The sequence below is a fragment of the Aphis gossypii genome, chromosome 1 (assembly GCF_020184175.1).
Source record: "Aphis gossypii isolate Hap1 chromosome 1, ASM2018417v2, whole genome shotgun sequence".
NCBI classification, from domain to species: Eukaryota; Metazoa; Arthropoda; class Insecta; order Hemiptera; family Aphididae; genus Aphis; species Aphis gossypii.
In genome coordinates, this window is record NC_065530.1 from 68171198 (window position 1) to 68196215 (window position 25018).

The 25018-nt window shown below is 29.0% G+C and overlaps 1 protein-coding gene across 1 annotated transcript; it reads right to left on the reverse strand.

The window, feature by feature from the left end:
* Positions 1-1868: 1868 nt before the first annotated feature.
* LOC114127517 (uncharacterized) lies at positions 1869-25018 on the reverse strand. The gene is made up of 8 exons (XM_027991778.2): positions 23575-25018; positions 16880-17027; positions 11413-11511; positions 10630-10849; positions 4315-4459; positions 4057-4224; positions 3417-3533; positions 1869-2486 (listed from the first exon to the last, which is right to left on the reverse strand). The coding sequence occupies exons 1-8, from the start codon at positions 24652-24654 to the stop codon at positions 2319-2321; spliced, it is 2145 nt and encodes a 714-aa protein (XP_027847579.2). The 5' UTR covers positions 24655-25018; the 3' UTR covers positions 1869-2318.

Here is a 25018-nt window from a genome sequence, read left to right on the forward strand (position 1 = left end):
TAAAATATAAATAATTTTATAATAGAATACCTACAGATTAATATTAATTTTGGTTAAAAAAACTTAAATTTTTGTACTGTTGTCTTCATTCACTGTGTTCTTCTAGGTTGTTTGGTATCGATAAGGCGTTTCGTATGTTTTGACATTTTGTAAATTTTTAAGCTATATGCTGAATGTTTAAGTTCTAGGCATTTATTGCATATGAATGCTAGGTTTTCACTTACATGGAATATTAGGGATTAAAAGGTATGTCTGATTCTTGCTCTTGTTAACACAACTTCCTATTACCTTTTGAAGTATTGAAGAAAATATCATAATTTTTCGATATGACATTTATCCATAATCTACTGAATAGTAATATGGTAGATTTTATATTATACTCGTATAGTTCATAGGGTATACATGGCGTTTTCACATTTTATCATCGGTCAAATGTTAACGTGTTCTTTTTTTAAATGAAACAGCATCAAACGGATTTTTGCACCCACTTTTTTGAGTTGGGCTCTTTTTACATGTAAAAGTAATACATTTCATGGATAAGTTATCTACTATAAAGAAAAACATCTTTATCTTTAAGTTTTTTTACACAAATTTTAAATACCATTCAACGTAATATTGTTATTATTTTTCTAATCTATTATTGTATATTTTGTTTTGTATTTATTGTACATTTTATTTTAGCTTTTATATATTACATTGATGTATATTGTATACTATTTTTTTTGCGATACTTTAAGCTTTCGAACGTTTATAAATAAATAAATACTTATACGCAATGCACACACAATTATAACAGTTACAGAGTACCTATATACCTATATAGACATACGTGTGTTTTGATATTTTAACTTAAGCTGCAGATGATTGTATTTTATTTTTATTTTTGTCCCACAATTTTATTACATAATACCATAATACAAGAGATTATACTTTAAATAATATATAAGTTGCTATAATTTCAAAATTCAATTAGTACTGCAAATATGTTGCATTAAACTCGTAGAAAATATTATCAAAATAATTTAGGTGTATTTAGTTGGGATAGTGTAACCTGAAAATAATAAAATCGATAAAGTGCATGGAATTAAAAATATATTCATAAGATTAGTTCTTAGATAAAATACTATAGAGTTATACATGTCAGTATATTATATTAAAATTTACTATTTAGGGATAACTTTCAGCGATGTAAGCTTCAAGAGCCCATAAAATTTATTTTTGCACTTAACACTGAAGCGTATACATCACGTTTTTTGAAGCATCTAAATATTGTTGACGACTGGGATTTTTTAATCTCCCCTCGTCATTTTAGTCATCCCAATTCTATACCACTATGTATAGCCCGAGTGTAGGTACTTCTGCGCATATTCAAGTCTACATCGACAACAGCTGCAGTAGTATAACACGAGAACACAATCGATTTACCGATTAAGTGAACATTAAAAAAGGTATTGCCTCTAAACGATCGCTGCTAAACGCATTTAATTTTCATTAGTTATGATTGTACGAGTGGTATATGCGTGTTGTTGAAATTCATTTTAACACTTGATTTATAATTTACATGCCACGTGTGTACAAAATATAATATGTACTATAAAATGAAAAGTGAAAAATAATTTTTAATTATTGTTCTTAAACCACACATAGGTAGAAAATTGTAATTTTCCATTATAAATGAAAAAGTTTAGGTATATAAAAACTTAATACATTTAGATTATAGTTTGATCAGTTATAAGATGATAACAAGTTGACAGTTAATTAACATATAAGTGTTATATATATTTATATTAATTTAAAGTTTATATACACTTGAAAAAAGGGTTTTTATTTTTTTTTTAATAAAAATGTGCAACTAGTATATACATATGTCATATATAAACAAATATAATATATTACTTCTAATTAATAAAAATAAATAATATGAGCAATAAATTGGCGATATAAATAATCGTTGAAAAGAATAATTTAAATATAACATAAAAATTAAATTATATGCTTAAATGTATTCCTTAAACGAGTTGTGATAATAAAAAAATAGGTATACAACACGCATGTTAAAATGTTGAAGTACACTATGCCACATTTAATATTATATTATATTCTAGTTCAGAAGATACTCAGTCGTATAATTATACAATACTATCGTATAAAAAAATATATATTGTTTAGCTTAGGTATACAAAAAAAATATATAATTACTTTCATTGTGATTTATAAATGGACGTATAAACAACTAAATACATTAACACAATAATAATATGTCCATACTTATAATAAATAATTTAACAACGTTTACTTAAAAAGTATAAAAATATAATCTAAGTAAGTACTACTGCTTTGTGTACACACGGTCCACCTTGTCCTTCGAGCAGTGCAGGCCACAGGTAAGTTCGAACTTGATTACTCTCCAAATCTGAAGAGTGATATCTCACATGTAAATCCCGTTTAAACGATCTCTGTTCGTATTCCAGTACAAAGCTAGGTGTCTACATTACAAAAAATAAATAGAACATTGATTTACATGGTATAAAATTATAAGATATAATATGGTATTAGGTTACATAATATACAGCTAGTGTGCATTATTATTTATAACTGTTGTATAATGTGCGTACTATAGAATTGAGGATATATTCAATAATGTACAATAAGTTTTAAAATCTAAATCATATAAATCCAGAAATTCGCTATGTTATATAATATATATTATAGGCATATGTAAATGTCGATTATAATGTATTTCTTTATTGATTAATTTACTGTAATGGATGTATTGAGTTTGGATTCAATGATAAATCCTTATAGGTATGCGATGAAGAAGAATTCCCTACAGAGAAGATACAATCTGACATGTACGTTTATTTGGCAGTTTTTACGAATTTTGTTAAAATTTTAATTCTAAATCCACAAATATGGTAGTTTGTTTTTGGAAGTTTTTGAGAAAAACTTGCCAGGAACTTTGTATAACATTTTCAAGTTTTTCAACTTACAAGCATACAGATTACCATACAGATGTCAAATAAAAACTAAAAATCATAAATTTAAAACGGTTAGTATTTTTTGTAATGGAATAAAACTAATTGTTATGCTTTAATTTGATTTTTGTATAACGTCCATAGCCTATTATTTTTTTTTTTAAATTATTATCAAAGAACATTCCTGATCCCTAAAGTGTATATTAATAGTCAAACAGTATTTTAGTATTTTTTATTAAAATTTCGTAACACAGTATAAGTATGACCATCCAACACAATAATATCAATTACATTAAAAAACAACAATACACGTAATGCACATAGAATAAAAATAAAAATGACTAATTCGTAATATTACACTGATCAAATCCTATCCGATGTTACGTGTAAATTCAGCGAATTACAACACACGTGTCATATTATATAATAAAATATTCTCACCTGATTGACTAGTGCCCAAGCTAAGCGTACTGCGTCACAGATGTATTGATGGAGACCGGCACACGTTTTTAGACACGGGTAGTCGTACAATGTCGCCCACAGCTGAGAGCTTACTTCCTGTTGATGAAATGCAATCATATTAGTATTAGGTATATAATTATAAAATTTCTAAAGTACGTGATATTTTTACACTAAAATTTAAATGTCCTCCTATTGTTAATAATAATTTATATAATATAAAATATTTCCTGATAACAAAAGTGTCATATTATGGATAAATATAATACTGCTGATTCATTTTTTTTGTGGAATAAATAAGAATTAAATAAAAAATAAAAATAAAATTATGGTTAATTATGGTTAATTATGATATTATGCATTCATATGCATTATAAGTTATATCAGTCATAAAATATGCAAAACGAAATTTAGTATTTTGATTGAATTTGATACTGGAATCAAATTTGAACTATGCCAATTATTTTGAAAATTCGGGATGAAATCCATTGTTATAAAATGTATCATAGATTAACGTTAATCATTAAATTCAAAGCCCTGCAATAGGTGACTATGATTACACTATCATTTTAAGCGGTGTGTGCATGCGCATCATGATATAAATATTTTACGGAATGTTTACCTCGATGCACTGGGTTAAATCAAAAGTGTCCACTGTTCTCCTCAAATAGGAGCAGATGGAAGCCTCCAATTCGACGTGTGCCGAACCGGACGGCGTAGGATAGAACAGTAGCCGCTTCACTTGTTCTTTTTTTTGGTTCAACATGGCTTGGGTGGACCTGAACGCCAACTGAAAAACGTAACGACATTTATCTCGTAAGACCGATGGTATAAATTGTACGTATATAATATAATAATATTTTATCTAAATAATACTCACGACGACAACGGAGAAGAGGATTTTCGATTTCAGCTCTGTGGCGTCGGCGAGCTGCGGTAACACGTCTAATTTTTCAAGTGCTTCGACGCGGGCTTGTGAATACAGGTTACCGTAGCATCTGACCAATCTCGGTCCACTCAACTCCCTGAGGAATTAAATAATAATAATAATAAAAATAATGATAATGATAGTCTTCATTTAAATTTCCTTTAACCATGATTACTACTTCGTTGGACGATGTGAATTAAACGAACTTTATATTATAATTATATTATATTGTTATTTAATTAATTGCTGTTGTAGTTTTTTTTTTTTTTTTATCTATCTAATACACGTTAATCTCGTTGAGCTCATTCGGTTTAATGGTTTCGTTCACAATAAACATATTGTTAAACGAGCGAATTAATTTATCGTGATTCGTATACGGTATTATACAAAATAACGATATTATAAAACGACAATAAAAGTTCAGATCATTAAATTGACGATTTAATTTTAAATCTTTCTGTGTTTTTAATTTAAATTAATATTGATTATCATTTAACGTTCCGATAAGTGAATAATTATAAAAAGAAACCAAGTATATGTCATATTTGTTGAATTTAAAATTCATATTCGCTTTTAGATGTTTCATTATATCGACGTGTATTGAATATTTTAATTCCCAAAATGGTTATTAATTATTATTAAACAATAATTGTAATTCGTTGAGAAAAATGTATTCATTTACGTAATTAATCAAATTATTAAACATTCAAATAAAGATAAATATTTTCTATTACTACAGATATTACTAGTATCTACCTATAATATAAATAATAATATTATTTGAAACATAATTAGAAATGCTATTTAAAATGTGTATAAATTGTTTCAATTTTCTTATCATCATTAATTATCATCATGTGTATTTCTTTCAGCGGAAGTCAATTGAAACAAATTTTAATTATTTGTAATACAATTAACCAGTGACAGTGCAGTGTAAACTGTAAAAAGTTCTAAGCATATATATCCACACAAGTAAAATTGTTACAGCCGCGTATTCGTACCCTCACGATCCCGAACCTTGTATTTCCTATTACTCGCACAAACTCAATTACGGATTTTAAACGCATTACAAATGCTAATTGGATTCCACCCGCGTAGAGTTTAACAATTTATACATTTAAAAAAAAAAAATAATAAAATAAACAGTTATATGTACCAAAGCTGCAGTTGCCATTTATAATTAATTTTGTCGATACAATCGCCGCAGTGACCTACATATTATTATTATTATATACGATACGTCGATACTTTTGTAATAAGTGAATGATGATGTGGTATAGTATTTTACGATAAATGTGGCGTATTGTATTATTCGTAAGCCAATATCTATTAAAATTGTGGAAATATATATCAGCGATTTCACGTAAAATTCCCATTCTGACATAATAATGTTACATATTATACGCGGTTAGATGTAAGACTCTACATTTAATATATATATATATATATATATATATATATATACTATATAAAATAATATATAAATATAAATTCACCACAACAACCGTCTAAATCGCGACTACAGTGGCGGTGTGTTAGCAAAAGCTCTATTATCTTTTTAAATCGTCCCACTATACTCGCTTCTACTGTGCGGTGTACTTATAAGCTATTGCCGTCTTATAAATTTAACAACAGATTATAAACCAACTACCGAAACAGATACAGTTTAAATACAAAACTGTTCCATCAAGACATAAAATATGCATGGCAGAGTCTATATATGTATAATATGACTGATACACGCGGATTTCGACCTTGGTGGTTTAAGAGTAAATCGTTGCTATTCATCAACAACCATTTAATTGCAAAAAAATATTCCTTAGGGTTGTAATTAATTCATATAGAGAAAGGTTTCAAAATATATCTTAGATGAAACGATGTATACGAGCAATACTCATACTATACATCTCTCTCCCACCTTGTCTCGTAGTTGTTGATAGTCTCATCGTTTGTTGTCCGAATAAATGATTAAAATTTCCGAACAGTATGACACAATAAGTTGTACGATTTGTAATTTTTCGTATTCAGCAGTTATGACACTTGAGGTGAGGAAAATAAATTTCAGTTTGTCTACAGCCATTATATAAATCAGAAATATAATTTTAAACTTGCCGAACTCTATTTTGTAAACAAGTACAAGTATAGACGTACTCTATAGTTTGAAAGCAAACATCTGAAATTCGTAGTATGCTCCTCATCCGCAACTTAATACGATAAGTTTTATGGTACCTATATAAGACGAAAACACGACCATATTAAAAACATCGACTGTTATATTATTATATTTAATGTGAGTAATGACCGTTCAGTGTATTATGTAATCCCTTATTTTCACACACGCTTTACTACATTATAATTTTTAATGGATTTATTAAACGAAATCAAAATATGTCCAAAACGAATCCTTTCTAATGACTAAATGTATTATATTATATTCATGCATACTCATAATAACGTATACTACCGAATCCTTTCCGGTATATAATGAAAAGGAAATCATATGTATATTAACTAAACTCCGATGCGAAAAGCTTCCAGCCATCGTTTCATTATATACAACGCAAGTTGTTGTGCGAACTTCTCGGCAAAAAAAAAAAAATTTAACTATAAAAACTCTATTCTCGTATTCGCATATTTGTCCGTTATATGGTGAAACTTTCTACAATTATTCTCGTTTATTCAAGTAAACTATAGTACAATAATTGCGTCCTATCTGAATGATCAATTAGCATCTAAAGTTTAACATTGCGGCAAACATCTGTAAAATATGTTACTTCAAAACATTTCTTCACGATACACATGCTGTATCTTTCTTTGAAATCCTTTCTTCACGAGTGTATAATGTAACATTATTATGTAAAATGTAAATATGGCTTGCCCTTATCACTTATCTTTAAAACAACCACTTGAGTCACGTTACAGTTAGTTTTTCTTCTGTATATAATAAGTTAAACATATTCATCTCATACCAAAATATTGCATATAGCTATATGCCGATATTCTGCGATAAGAGTTTGCGCGTCCCAACTATAAAGTGTAAACTGTAATTAATTAAATTCCATATACGTATACGGTTAAAAAGTATTTTAATTTATTAAATATCATATAAACGAAAAATTTGTTTTATTCAAAGTATTTAAATCAATTAATACTACATCCCAGTTCATTAAATCTTAATTAAAAGTCAATAAAAATAAACATAATAAATATTAAGTTGTCTTATTTACAGAGGGTATAGGTTTTGTGTTATTAATCAGTAGGTATACGCCGTTTAATATATTATAATGTATATTGTATATACGATTCTGTAGAAAATATACAGACTTACAAATTTTTACCAAGTTATCTAAATTATGATAATATTATATAATCTACTTTGAAAAGTATTGAATTCCAAAGATTTATCAACGAAAATAATTTACAAGGTTGTTTTGTATATTATCATTATTTTATAATCATAAACAATGATAATTGTTGTATCTACCAGTGGTGTAATTAGAAATTTTCTCTGGGAGGATGGATGGGGGGGGGGGTAATACATAATTTTCAGAAAAAATGTATTTATCAGTATTATATAAATTAAGTTTTAATTTGTAATAAATTATAGGTCGTAGTAGGGGGTTGTGATAGCAATTATAAAAATAAATCCAATTTCCTAGACTTTTTGAATAAATCATAATTAACATCATCAGATTTAATTTTAATATCTCTTTATATTGATTGCAACTATGTTAATCCGTTTAATCGGTCTTACATAAAAAAGTTTTAAATCGTTCACTTTATTACCTATAGTTAAAATTAATAAGCAATAATGAAAATTAAAGAACAATTTACTTCAGCCATCATACTTCGTATTAATACATTTTAGTTCTAACTAGTTTTATAATTATAAATATATTATATCAATAAAAATTGTATAAACTAAAAAAAGTTAGAGAATTATTGTCCTCACCTTCCCTTACCCACCGCTGAATAATTACACATGAATTGTCTTAAAAAAAGATTCTATATGACACGCATATTTTTTTCATATATAAATACTATAATTATAATTCGATTAGAATAAATTTTTATTTTAATATATTATTTACCAATATTTGTATTGTTATTAAAAATAAATTATAGCCAAATGACTATATAAGTATACAGAGTTATTCAAAACGAATAATCTAATGCTTTGAACTTGGTTTTTTAGGTCATCTGATCTTACTTCATATGGCTTCTTATTTTGAGGATATATTAAGGATACTATGTACTATCGTTATCATCGAAAACTGATACACTTAAAATAATTATAGCGGAGTCAATTAAAACGGATATGAGTCGTGGAATGAATTTAAGTTCCGGCAAAACGTTGTCCGCATAACAAAGGGACGCCACATAGAACATTTTATAGATACTATTTAACTATTATATTTAAAAAATTATCATTTTATTTAATCTATAGTGTATTAAATTATTAACTTTTAACTTTAAAAACTAAAAACATGCAAATATTTGAAATTTTAGGGAAAAAACTATACAGAAAGTCTAGAAATAATTGAAAATACGCGTTTACATTAGAATTTCCTTAGTCGAGCCGATGTAAAAGATTAGTGAAAAAATAATAAATTAAAACTCCTAGCAGAGTCGGTTTGATCCTACGATCTGTACGAGTGTCATCTCTAATGAAAAAGCATAAACTGAGTGTAATATATAATTCATTCAAAAGCCGTAGGTACGTAATGAAGCAGCTAAATTAGCCTGCATAAAATAATGTACAAAATAAATGAAATGGCAACCGAGAAACTATTTGTGCCCAGTTCACTACAATATATTATGCTTTCAACATTAAAACAGAAAAATGTCGTGATCTCGTACATACTCGAAATTCTTAAATCCTGTTATCTAAAAAATAAAAATAAAACAATGAATATTTTTCTTGTCTTATCGCTCGTATGTCATTACTAATTATTTGTTACATTATTATTATTATTATTATTATTATATATCCGTCTTAAATCATAAAGTTGAATCTAATAATGAAAACAATTTTTATTTTTCAATATTTAGTAAATAAATAATATTAGAAATTGTATCTATGACTTTTATTTACTTTCATATACACAATGAAACCATAGTTAAGAGTAAATACGAATAACGAATAATAAATTAGTATTTGTATGGTCGTTATTATAAAATAAGTTTTTTTTTATAACAAGAACCCTGTGCAAACAGTTTCGGTGAAATTTATTATTCAAAAATAATTTTAGAACCAATAGTTAAAATAATGATAAGTATCTTGTACGTTATGGAATATTTGTACATATTGTTATAAATATTATATAACCGTCAAATATTGTGTTGAGTGTGTTTTGTTGGATTTGCATGTCTATTATTATTTTAATTACGTAAAATCTATAGATACCATCTATTTGGTATTAAAAAAAATGTATAATGTGTTTTTTTATATTGATTGAAAAAATGATTGTTAAAATAGTTATATATAAGTATTTTTTTCTGTTTGACTGGTAACAATATATGTAATTTATGATAGCTATAAATATCTGACTTCTTATATAATTTAAATATTTTGAAAGTAATAATAAGCCTATACATATCCAACTAAACTCACGGTTTAAGCAATACAAATAATATTATTTTATTCCATTTAGTTGAAACCATTTCATACATTAGTTTTTATGTTGTTAAATATCGGTTAAGTTTTAAATCTATTTTGATGGCTAAAATATCTATCGTTCAGTATAAAAATATTATTACTTAATATATTATTTACATTTATACATATATATTTATAGATAATAGTAAATTCAAAGAAAGATCAACTAGAAAAGCTCATTATTATTATTATTATTATTACCTAGTTAACAACGTATTTACTTCTATTTTAAGATTATTATCAATGATGACAATGTAATGGTTTTATAATGTTCTGTTTTTTTTCAACTTTACGTAGTTACAGTAAATAACTTTGATATAGTATGTGCGTGTTATCTAATTTCGGTGAAACTTTGTCAGATGTTATAGTAGATATTCTACTGTATAATTCATTTGAATACTATTATATATTGTATAATATTTACACGCAATCTTATTGAGTGTGTAATTTAAAGGTTATAAACTTTAACATTGCCCAAATAAAATCACCTTAATATTGAAGGTAAGTATTAAGTAACGAGTAACACTTAAGGTAATAAAAATTAAATACGTCAAGAACTATGTACAAATAGCTTTTATATCAGATATTATATTTTATTTAAAACTCACTTAGAAGATTGTGCCTGTTTGGCAGCTTTGTTTAAAGACTCGAGTTTAGCTTTAGTTCTTTCTAGTTCGGCTTTTGTAGCTTCCAGCTCTGTCTGCAAGGCCAACTTCTCTCGATCATCATTAACGGTTTGCAATTGCAATGCTGTCTGTGGTCCACACTTACGACAACAGGTCAACGTATTCATCGATTTCTCGGTTGACCATTCCCAATTTGGTGTCGCTGAACCAAAAAACCAAATATATATATATAATATGCATTTATATTATATTATAATATAAAAATAAAAGTAATAATAAATAAATATGAGCTAGTTTAGGTCGATTGTGCCAGTATAAAAACAAAACTAAATTGCTCATTCAAATTATTTCCCGCGTCCCAATTTTACTTAATTCGCATTGGACTATACAATACACTATACTGTCTATAAACTAACAGAAAATTATTATTACTAACGTCCGTGAAACCTAAAATCGATCCGATCAAATTAAATGGACTAGGTATGTATACAGAAATTGAGTATGATTAAAATATCGATTTTCGTCCACAGCGTTGGTTTTACAGTCGTTTAAATAAACCTACAACAGTGGTTATTTCCCATGTTTATATCTCCATACGCGATTATTGAATGCTTTATTATAGGAGGTAATAATATTAGTATAGTACACTTTAATGATACTGCGCCCACACATTTGTAATTAACACGCAAAAGATTAATGAGACTACGCGTTTTACACAAAAGACGTACATGACCAATGGTAATAATAATGATATATTATTGTTACCTGTCGTAGACGACTCTCCGCCATCAGGGGGACTTGCCGAACTCGATCCAGTACTCATTACTAATCTGGTGCGAGTGCTGTGATTGCTGCTTGACCGCACTACAAATAGAAAATAGAAAATTAGAACAGAAAAATAGATACAAAATAATTATACGTATTATTTACACGTCCATACGTGTAGTCTATACAAATTATTATAAACTATGCATGCATATAAGCACGTATTATATTTTATAATTATACTTTGTACATCACAATCGAAAATACATCACTGTTAATCTTTTAGACAATTTTTTTAAAATTATTTCCTTCCCATAAATAAACATTTTGGATTGAAATCAAATCCCATGAGTAAACTTTTAATATTATGAGACACGTTCGTGTGGAGCATATACAATATAAATTTATTATTTGTTTCCTCAAATGAATTTAAATATTTAATGTTAAATAATAAATTGCATATTTCGGTGCTGTGCGAGTTTCTGCAGTAGATTTGACACTATGGAAGAATTATTTACTTTAGATGATGTTAAAGTTTTCGGAAGAGAACGTCAATTATGACATATTTTTCTTGGATAAATAAAATAATGTAACCATAGATGCGTGTAATTTGAAAAAAATGGGGTAGAATGCAATTACCTATTAGTTTCGTATTCTTTAAAAGAAAAAACATCGTCATTTTTTTTACTACCTATATCTATATTCTATTGTTACCGATTATAAGTTCTATGATAAAATTAGCGATTCCAACGATTTTCTTATTGGCGCTTATTACACAATTTAATAAAAGTTTATTACTTTGTCAACCATAGTAATGACGGTCATTCTTCAATACAAACAGATGTGCCTTCAGTCAGAAAAAATAAATTATAAAATGTTTACTTTGAATTTCATAGGAAACGACAAAACGTAGAAAATCTGAATTTAAAATCGTCGTCAAGGGAGTGACTTCCGTCGTCGGAAATTGCACTACACCAGCAGTTTTTTTACGCATACTCGCGTATAGTCCCGGTAATTGGTAAATTTTTAAAATCAATAAATAATAACGTGAGTTTCAGAAAGAAAAATTACTCAGTACCTTTTATAATGAAAATAATCGAGATATTAATCTTATATGCGTGACATATTTTATGTGTACCTAGACGCTTATAATATATACAATTATCAAGTGAATATTCATTATTCATAAATAGGGTGATTCACCACACATGGTCACCCACATTTTTAAGTAAGCACTTATACTGAAATAATATATAATCAAATATTTAAGATTTTTCATAACATTTAAGAATTGTTTTGCGTTGATTCAAATTTTTCTTTCTAATAAAATCCTTTTTCGTCGTGATTATTTTTTTATGTATATAATTCGAAAAATGAACTACAGCTATAGATAATTCATGAGTTATTTAACGTATTGCCTTAAAGAGTAGTTATAATAATCTATTTATTATATTATTATAGTAAGTTATTAAAGATATGAGGTCTATGGTGATTTGAAAATTATATTAATCACAAATCAATAAAAATAATATATTAGCATTTAATGTTTAAACATCTTTTAATCAGTACTAGATTGAATGTTACATCCATTTTAAAACAAACTGAAGCTGATAAATGTTAATTTTTTTTTTTTATCTGGTCAGAATTAGTCAAAATTACATAGCCCCACCCAAACCTGCAAAAGTCTGATCACGCCACTGTCACCACGGACTAGATCCGCCACGCATAATCAGCTTCGTTTTACCTCAATAACGTCGGAAGATAAATGTATTATTAAGATTGAGCATTCAAACTTTATCGACATACCTATAGACCTATATATTATACAGGCACGTATATATAATATTATTATTGCTATTACTTATCAAATATACACACACACACACACACACCAGATTTCCGCCTACTACAAGCTGCAGTGCAATTCGCACATACACGTACGGACAGAATAACACACGTTCCGTGTTTATTATTTTCTCATATATACAATATACGTATTACATACCTATTATATACCTAGGCACGTGATTATATACGTGCCATATACGTACACCTATAATGCGAAATTACATTATATATATGTATACAGCATTATATTTTATTATAATCTCCGAATGTATTATAATAATACATGAGCGATTCTCACAAGACGGACCGAATAATGCATTTAATGGCGATTCAAATACGCACAGACCCGCTTTCTCCGTGGGTCTCGCAGATATGCGTATAAAGTATATATATATATATACTTTATACGCATATCTATATTATATATATGATAGCTGCTCTCGTATGTATAGTATAGGTTTAGAAAAATCCTACTACATATATATTTCCACCAAGTATGGTTATTGGTTATCCCCTTTTCAATGTTCCAGTTATTCAAAATCTGATATTTCGAATTTTTTTTATATTATTTAAAAAACGATAATAATACTTGGCGATATAAACTTTTATAAAAACCCTCATTTTTATTGTAAATTATTAAGCAAATCACTTTTCTAAAAATCTCATCTAATTCGAACAAGTAGTTTTCAGGTTATTTAATTTTGTGTATTAAGAATAATATACATAGACTCGTGGTTATACATTTAGAATGGTGATTTAAAAATTCGAATGATGATTTATATTAATTTATCAATATTTATAATTTGTAAAAAAGGTCCAAGTATAATAAATAATAGATTTAATACTACTTCTGTTTTATATTTTTGTAAAACCATCTAACTTAACTTAAGGACTGTTTTGATAATTGAAAAACTTAATTCGTTCAAATTTTTAATTATATATTTTTTAAAAAAAAAGTATTCACTAAATAATTGTCATTAAAAATCAGCTGGTTTTTATTTGAAAATCAGAAGCTTATGTATTACCACAGGATGATGGTGAATATTGGCATTAAAAGTTTTAACGAAAAAAATAATAAAATAATTTTGTTTTTAACTAGTTGGCTCAAAATTACGGAAAAATGTATTTTTTAAATGTTAATAGTTTTAAAAATAATGAGCATCTTACAATGTAACGTGAATCATATGATATAGGATACCTACATATCTGCGAACACATGTATATATTTATATAGTAGGTACTTGTATATATGGTATTTATTATTTTCACGACGCCATACCGCCCACTACTGACGTATGTATATAATACGCTAGACGCATGTGATGCTTATTACACCTATGGTTCATGGTACCATTATTATATTACACCTGTTCTGTGTGCGTACAATATCCGCATAATAATTTGGCGGCATAGTTGCAAGAGTACAAGAAGGAATAGAATATGAATGCGAAAGTCACGGGGCTTGATTGTGCGTTAGATTATTATGTATCATATTATTATAATATTCGCTTCCGCCGGTATAATCGTGGTCATTTCGCGTTGTAATAATATAATAATACGTATGGCCATTGTCGCCTCGATGCAATTTAAATAATATATTGTACATATAATACACGACATCGCACGATCGCAAAGGGGTCATGGGCGAAATGGATTCTATGATTGTATGGAATACGCACCTTACTATACGAGTACACCACAAGACTACACTGTGCATACCTGTTGTGTGTGTGTGAAAATCATTTAATGTCGATTGAGTGTAATGTTATATTGTCGTGTCGACAAAATTTTGAATGGAACGCTTATTTGTTTGATTTTAGTTTCAAAAGACAAAATTTCATTTTTGTTAATATTCATGGTTTATTTTACATCGATAGTGAACGACAATAACGTCATACAATTAAAATAATAAAACGTATAATAACTGGTTGTATATTTATAGTCTCATCCTAAGATAAATAGATGTAGGTACGCACATGACAATAGTGGCATCTTGAAAGGGGCCAACGGAACTGTCGTCCACCTTTCAACCTAGCAACGTTTAAAATTATTCTTAGTTTTTAATTTAGTTTAATTTTTCTTTAGCTCAACTGTTTTTGATTACATTAATATTAATAAAATTGTACATGAATAATTTATACACATGCATAACTACTATAATTACTAATAATAAGTTAAACGGTTACAATTAATTAAATTTAAATCCCATTTGTTTATAATGTTATGTGAGTAAAACTATTCATTTGTTATCCATTAAGAGGACGTCGTATATATTGGTTTCCGTCTAACAAAAGATATTCATACCATTTTAAATTAAATAATTGGTAAATTTACTGTAGTATTAAAAAAAAAAACAGAGTAAAATAAATTATTCTGAACCTGAAATTTTCTACGTGAATGTGTTATGCAATATAAGATTGACAACACATGCGATAAGTGAATATGACGTTCTCTAAAACATATTTATAAAAATAAATATATATTTTACAATAAGCAATTTAAAACTATGGCAGTATGCAAAAATTGTATTTATATTTTATACATTAAGTTTTCGATCTCTCCTTTTCCCTTACAAAAGGTTCTAGGGATGGTTACATGGTCATGACAAGACTGAATTATTTATATCAGGGGTGGCCAAACTTTGTTTAGTCACGATCTACTAAAAATGTACTTCTCCTTTGAGGATCGATTTCCATAGAATTTTTTTTTTATTATTGAATAACTATAACTATTAAGAAACATATAGGGTGAGTGGCTCTAAAAATAAATTCTAATACTATCGACTTTGAAATTGTCCAAGATTGACCGGTCAATCGCGATCGACTGTTTGGCCACCCCTGATTTATAATATATACGCACACTTTATATAATATGTTGTAATATTGTTTCAAATATGTACGCACCCTACCTACCTGCCTATATGTATATGTAAATAGTTTGTTTATTTGATTAAAATTTAAAAGACAACCACATTTAAAAATTTTACATATTATACTATCATGATGTGAAAAATTTATTTTTAATCTTTTTATCGTCCATATGAGTTATGTGTTTTGAAAATTAATCAACTCTCAACAAATATTTGAAACGGAGTTTTTGGGTTTAAAAGTCAATGGTGTTCAAATCGAAAGACAATTTTAATTAAAAATATTTGTTTTTGGTATTTTCTATTTTCCAATTATATATATTTTTTCAATAATGAAGTATTTAGTATTTGAAATATTCCTTTTAATTATGCTCGAATTGTTGAAACTGCAATCAACTTTATAAGTAAATAAGTAAATAAAATTATATAATTTGACTGAACGTATTTTTTCCACGAACAAATATGATTGTATGAATCAAACATATTTTATATTTATACAGTAATTGGGTACCTCCTACTTATTAAAATCATTTCATTTTAAAATTTTATATAACATATAATTATGTATACAAAAAAATCAGTAAAATATAATAAAAACTATAATTTTTTCGTTGTGCTATTTGTAACACATCAGTAAACAAAAGTAATAATTGAATAACTGATATTTCACCTTTAATATTCATATCACACATATATATATATATATATATAAATTTGTATAGTTTAAATTTGTATAATACTATTATTAGCTACCTGAACGTGAAATGAAATTGTGCCTGGCTCTTTTGGTGACATATGGTGAATTTCCCGACATCATTATGGCACTGTCTGAGTCCGAATGGTAGCCAGATATGTCGCTAGAGTCTTCATCTTCGGCGACCTCTTTCATAAATTCCAAAACCTTTAAAAAGATAAATTACTGATTAGTATATTATTTACTTCGTGACTACCCGAATTATTGTACGTGTGATCCCCGTTCATATTTAAAATACTCAGGCAATTTCAGATCATCTATATCATTAGAAAGTATCGTTTTTAGGGTTCGATCACGTATACGAACTATAGATTACTAAGAAACTTCAAATACACGTCTTGTCAGCACCACAAAACGATTCGAATCTCGATTTATTTGTTTTGTGAATCGAATCAATACTTTCTCTCCCATCGTCTTCATTTCGATGATAATTATGTATGGCAAATAAACATACATATATGTACCTAACTATGTTTACCTATCTGATAACACTATATAGCAGTGGAATTCGATCCAATTATAACTAACCGCAAAGAGGTTGAAGGTCGTTAGTGAAAATTCAACCAACCCTCGAATGGGCGATATAGTTAGCTAATAATAATTGCCATCGTGAGTGTAATAATGTCCTGAATTGCATTCATAGTGTATACATTATAAATCCACTACAACGACTTATACTAATGCATGTACAATACGATGCTCCGGTGTATAATAATATAACAGCGAACATTCACCGGCGCTCGTGCATGCAGTAAGTAGGCGCACTGGCTGCACAGCTGCCCAGGGCTCAATGCTCGAATTTCGGCCATTAAAAAAAAAACCCCCAGTATAATTTCTACCAAATAGAAATCTAAAACTTTTACGTAAATACTACCTACATAGATAATGATACCTGGTATGTATTAGGTTTGTAGGTAACCATAGCCAAAAATAAGATACTGTATTTCTACATTGTCCATTTTCTCACATTATAAAAATAAGATATTATCATCCTGTCATTAATTCGAACATCAAACTAGATATAAAATAAACGGAATCTGTCGTTAGCGAATCATTTATCAACCAGGTAAAACATTTGATAGTCATTTGCGTATCTTACGTTTTAAGTATAACATACTATCTACCTGATAGGGGGGAAATCGTCAACATTTTTTATGTAATAATGTAAGAATAATGATTATAACAAATTCAAAAATATTTAGATTTGAAAATAATTTAATTGTAAAAGATTTCAATAATTTTGTATTCTTTTGAATAGACATTGATTAATTAAAAAAAATAGTTGAGCCTGGTTAAAAAACTGTTACTTCTCATATGTTTAAATAAAAGGGTTAAAATAAAATATTTAAAATTTAAAGTATATAGTTTAATATTCAAATATCACAAACAGTTAACCACGCGTCAATAATCGCGATACGCAAACGGCCTGTATAAGAAAGGTTATTTGTATAGCAATAGTGATACACAAATAGAATATATAAAAGCTTTTTTTACAATAACAATGGTCAAACGGCTTAAAAAAAAGGTTATTTTGTTACAATAGTAGTACGCAAACATCCTACACCCGAAATAAATTAAAATTAAAAAAAGGTGTAATAATATATAGAACAATATCAATGTGTATATAATAATTTTGGACTATAATAACCTTAAAATATAACATAAAAATGATCGCCAATTTGAAGTGTTATGTTCATAAAAATAAATAAAACTAATAATTTAATATATAAAAATTAATAAACGACTTAAATATTTAGAAAAATCTATAAAAACATGGTTCTAGTTTAACTGTATGCGTATGTAACTGTATAACGGTATCTCATTTTTGAATTTAAGTATAGTTTTACTCAGGCAGATGTATAATATTAATTATTAATAATAATATTATTCGTATTAATATAATATTTGGTTAAGTGTTGAAAAAAATTTTATCTTATGCGTATTTTAGACTCATTTTATCATTTCCAAAATATATTCATCACTGAAGTCTTGGAGAATATCGTCGTTAAAAAGATAATTTGTCTTAATGTCATAAACCGCTTGTTGTATTTTTTTATTCTTATTGAAAGTGTACGAAATTTGAACAAAATCTATAGACATAAAAAATAACCAAACGTGTCATGGAAGAATATGCTTTGTACGTTTACTTAATTAAAATTGTTTGCCAAATATCACTGGGTTAATCGTGATCAAAGTCATACTTAACTCATGCTGAGGAAAACAACAAACCTTCTGTTGTAGTGGTTCCTACTATACGTATGTTTGAAGAATACCGGTTAGAAAGGCTATGATAAACGTTGTATATTTACGATGCAAAACAACTACTCATCGTTAACTGGTTTGAGATCACAACAGTACTTTGGTGCAGTGTGTCAGTAGACTAATATATTCGATATCCCGGGGTGTTTAGAGTGTAACCTTGAGTTCCAAAAGTATATTATTAACTGGACAACAGTTTTCAAATAATGAATCTACATGTATTACGAATGTCTTGATAATTTTTGAATTATATATTATGGTAAGAAACTGGATAGAAACACGTAAAATAGAAACCGTTAATCGCAAATACTATCGCATAGGTAGCTTTGATGAAGCATAATATTTAATACACAAGGAATATGTATTAAGCACTTAAATTACTAAAGTTTTATTAAAAAACGTAGTTATTAATTTGTATTCCAATTGTCAACAAATAATTTGTTTGATTAATAATATTTTCTAAGTTAAAAATATATCGAAAAATTATTCAAAAAAAGCATATCATGAAAAAAAAACATCATTATTGATTATATATTTTTTACAATTATTTAAAAAAAAAATACAGAGTTCTTGTATTACCTATTATTATTTTCTTATTAGAAAGAAGATGTTTTCAGATTTTTTATTTCACATCCTAACTATAATTACTTCCTCTTTGTCACAGAATTCCTATAATTATATCCTATAACAGTTTTATATAGTCATAGTTAATTCATTGTTATATAATATGGATTCAAAAAAAGAAATAAACAAATGATGGTACCTAACAAATTATAAATGTATTACTTTTCTTAATTTTATATTATTATATTTTTCTACTATATTCATATAGTTACATATTATTATATACATTATGCAGTTAAATTTTCGTGAGAGATTAAAAGTTTAATAATAGATTTACTTGTGTATTTTAAAATTAAAAAAAGTAAAATGTAAAGGTTATATAATTGTTTTGATATGAAAATATTATTACAATATACGAGTAAATGTCAAAAAAAGCAAATTTATTTAATTATTTTAAAGTTTTAAAATATGCACCCTAAATATAGGGAGGTACATCGAAAATAAACAAATATTATACATAAATACATTTAATTTTTTAAACTTATAACTATAGATAATAAATTATAAAACATTATTTAATAAGAATTAAGTTGTTTAATATATTATTATGATGGTTATTTTTTATCATTTTGATATTACTATAATAAAGCATAGGTATTCAGGTATTCTGTTATGCAATGACTAATGACTTAAGCTATTTAAAAAAAATAAAAATAATAATCAATGTGATTTTTATAAATAATTATGTCTAACATTGACGTATAATATCATATGTCCTATACTTTCATCAAACCACATGGCTGTTTTTATTTTTGTTATTGATAATTGTATATTTGATAAAAAAAAGTTTTAAATATAATATACTATAGAAAAATATGTAGGTATTTGCGATTAGAAATAGACTTTAAACTTTATTATAGACATAACAATGCTGTATTAAACAGTTTTAATCATACTTTGTAATTTCATTTAAATAGAAAAATTATTATTTTATTCAAGTCTAATTCATTTAACCTAACCGTTCAACTGGAAGTTTGATAACGAACACAGGTCTTTTTCGTATTGAAAACCACCAGACATTGCTTTGTACTAATATAGTAATATATAATTTTATCGTTTTCCTAAATTGTTTATAAAATTTTTATTACATTCTCTGAACCTATCCACTTTTATTACACACAATTTGTATAGATCAATTTTGGATTGATTTGTGGGAAAAATATTCGGGAAGATTGTTATTAGATTACTAGAAGACAAAAGACAATATATAAGTATAACTGTTACAGTGAGTACCTCCAAACAGTAGGTACATCATCGTGTAATCCATTCATACAAATACCTAACTTAACTATAAATAATTAAGACCATCGTCTGAAACATTCATCGGTAGTCGCCTATTGTGATGCTAATAACCTGTCAACCATCGTGCTCCTACATTACACTATTTCAGCAAAGTTGGTATCGCACACGTGAATCCTTATTGAACACAAAATGTAAATAAGATTCACTTACATTAAAAAAAAAAAACATAATCATTTTTAATTAAAAATAATCCATGACACTATCTATCGATTTCACTGAATCAATTAACAAAAATCTTATGAAAATCAGTCGAGTAGTTTTTAAGACTATCTAAGGAATTAAAATAGCAAATTATTTTTTTGCAACGAGTGTAATCAAAAGGTAATTTATGTATATAAAATATTTGTCTATTCTAATCGTAATGAAGTAAACTTTATTTTGCTTTTGTTATTGAGATAATATAATTAATAAATGGCTGCAAGTAATAGTTTATTTTTTGAACATATAAATACTTTTTAACTACCTATTTATTTTCAAACAAAATTCGAGCTCTATAATATACTTAATGTAAGTACATATAACGTAAGATTTGCATATAGTAAACACGTTAACTTGCTCGATATAAACACACATAGAGCAACTCGTGTTATTCGTATGAGCTAAGTATATTAAATTGAAATAATTATATGGTGTCCTTGGATATGCGTTAGGTACTATATATATATATATTATATGTATGTAAGTATACGGTCTCGCGTGTTCATATAATACTTGCTGGTTTTACAGTTAGGTAATATAGATATAATATAATACAGTGTGTATACAATTTACAAAAAATTTTTATCACGGATGTCAGTTCGTTCACACAGCGCGTTAGCGTTTAAAACGCGAACATAATGGAAAAAGATGAATATGTGAGAAAAACGGATGTGCGCGCGTGTGTGCGACTAGTTCCCTCAGTAATAGCCAGCGCCGGTCGAAGAGTCGACTCGTCCACGGTCATTGATCTCGTCACACGCGTATATACGCGACACATCTGCTGCAAATCTTGCGATGTCCATCACGCATGTGGCCGTCGGACTCGACCGTTAAACTGACAATTAATATTTCGTGAACGACTTTTCCCGGAATAAGTCCTGACTATATAGCACAATATGAAATCATAACAAAGAAAATCGACAATGCTCCCCGGTAAACTGAATTTGTGTCCAATTGATTCACTTATACATCGATTCAACTTACAATTTACAACTGTTAGGTAGTATAAGAAACCAAAATCGAAGTTACAATACAGCTACTTAACAGTTTCTAGACAATTAAATAATTAAATTCACAATATTAACTCTGCAAATAACTTAATATATTCCTACTCCTTAGTTTAAGCGAATTGGTTTAAGGAAAGGGGCTAACTCGTTTGAGGTACAATCACAACTGTCCAAAACATGATTGTAGGTACATGAATAACTATAATTTATGTATTATGTTTTATTAATACATAAACCCACCGTGTGTTGTATTTATAAGACTGATAATTATTTAACAAAAATGTTTAAAGACAGTTAAAAATTTAACAAGTTGAGAAAAGTTTACTCTGCGAGAGTGTTCTTAATCCCCGGGTTCTAAACGAGTATATTTTAATACAACGCAATAAACTTTAATTTTATAAATAATTAAAAAAAAAAAAATGGTAACTTTTACACTTTGGTACTTATTTTTTTAATATTTCCTTTTATCTTTATTAAATATTTACTCATATTTTCAAAAATGTTAACACTGAATAGCTAGTTATATTTTATTTTGAATAGAACCATTATAAAATCTTTATATACGGTCGTTACTATGTTAATTAACTATATGGACAATAAATAAATATCTTGATATCAAGGATCTTAACTGTGATTAGTAAGTGGTAACTAGTGGATGAATGGAAAAAACGGGAATACAAGCTAAACTTATGTTTAGAAACATCAAAACATATATAGGAAATAGGAATAACACTTAAGATACCTCAAAAATACAACTGCTCTCAAAAAAAGATACACCATGTCTTGTACGACCCAATTAACAGTCTTTTTTTAATCCCGTTATCTCCATATCGTCGTACGTTATAAGTATGTGCATAAAATAAAATCAACCCTATACCCGAAAAATACTTTAAAAAAAAACAATATGTTTTTTATTGTTTTGTATAGAGTTATTGAAACTTAAGGTAATTAATAGTTATAAGTAACAACTTTTATCCAACGATCATCAAGTGACGACAGATAGTTGTCAGCGATAAGCGTGTGACATACGTCGTATTGAAGAATTGTACGATATAAACTTCTACAACAAAAGTTATCTTTTACAGTTTTACAACACATAATAGGCAAACGTTATATATACACTAAAATACCATTAAAAAAATATAGTATACAAAATGACTATCTATTCAATTTTTAAAAGTTTTTTTAAGTTAACCATTAGTCCAGCTTTTATTTATAAACAAAGTCACCCTTTTTTAATTACTATGTAGAAAACAATTGTAGTGCGGTAGTTACGTTAAGATACTAAATATTATAGTTCTCACCTGTTCGCAAGCATGCGAGTATCTCATGAGTAGTGGCGCCACTACGTGTTCCGATTCGACTTTGAGTTCCTTCCGGAGCTGAGTGAACTGAAACAGCGCGTCCTTGTCGTACTCGACACGGCGTTTGAGTATGGTCAACAGTATAGCCATCGACTTGTTCTCCAAAACGGGTTCAACGACGTTCAGCAGTGTCTTGTTCTTGATGAGCCGCTCCTGGATGTCGGACTGCTGCAGGGATAACTGACGCTGGTGCGATGCCTGTACTGGCGCTGGGCCCTTGCTCACGCCATCCCGTTTTCCGGACAGACTGAGCTCCTCGAGCTTGAGCAAGGCCGCTTTGTACGTGTCCACTAGCTTCTGGAACTCCACCTTGAGCGCGTCGTGCAAGTTGGTGAGCGTTTCGTCACTGGTGCCCACCAGCCCGTGCTGGCCCAGGCCCTCGACCGCCTTGTCCAATGACCGGCGGCGCACCTGCAGAGCTTTTCGGAGCTTTGGCTCGGAGAGTACGATCACCTTGAGCAGCTTGCGCGTACTTCCCAGCCATCGTTCGGCTCCGCCCGCCGCGGTGCCGGTGAAGAGCTTGACCAGCCGCATGAGTACGTGTTCGGGTCGGAGCACCTTGACGCCGCAATCGGACGACAGGAACACTTTGGCGTAAAGCGCCTCCAGTATGGACAGACTGTGCGGCATCGCTTCGACGAACAGATCGATGGGCAGCTGGTCGAGGATCGCCTTGAACGTGTTGTGGCTGAGCCGGTTCACAAAGTTTGCCGCTTCCCTGTACTGAGCGTTCTCGTACAGCAACAATATGCGCTTCACCGCAAACCTCGGGCTTACGTCCGCAATGGTCATCGAACTCACCAGCTCCGGAAATCCGTCGACCCAGTTGGAGTTACGCCACTGCATCTTTTGCACGTTCACGGCATGCCGGTTCCGGTCCGGCTTGATCCTGTTTCCGAGTCCTTTGACCGGTTCGGAGCTGTACGAGTTCCACGTGGCCGACGGATCGGACAGCGGCGGCGGCGGCAGGGTGAGCATGGTTCCACCGCTTTTCGGGTACGCCTCGTAATATCTGTTCATGTCGCGCCACGCATAACACTCCGTATATCCGGAGTTCGGCCGGAACACTCGTTGGCGGCGGCCGGAAACTATTACGTAGTCGCGTCTCGATAAAAACCCGCGGAACGTCCGCGAATAGAATCGGAATTGAAAAACAAATACGCGCTCGTAATGCTCGTAGTACGACGTGAGAGTACAATATTATTATTATTAACGCGTTATTACGATTCGATACGAAAGACGAACACGGTCAAGTGCGATCGAACGCGATCGAAACTGCTGTGTGGTTCTGCGGCGACGCACTGTGGGCAGCTGACGACGACGTGCTCGGCTGGTCACGCTGGCGAAACTGGTCAGGTGAGAGACTCTCCGGAGACTGGGTGTT

Excerpts from the sequence above, each read along its gene's own strand:
- LOC114127517 (XM_027991778.2), bottom strand. The coding sequence starts at position 24,654 with ATGAACAGATATTACGAGGCGTACCCGAAAAGCGGTGGAACCATGCTC. Across the intron at positions 10,850-11,412 it reads CGGAGAGTCGTCTACGACAG|CGACACCAAATTGGGAATGG; the intron begins GTAACAATAATA and ends TTTTTGGTTCAG. Across the intron at positions 4,225-4,314 it reads TCCTCTTCTCCGTTGTCGTC|TTGGCGTTCAGGTCCACCCA; the intron begins GTGAGTATTATT and ends TACGTTTTTCAG.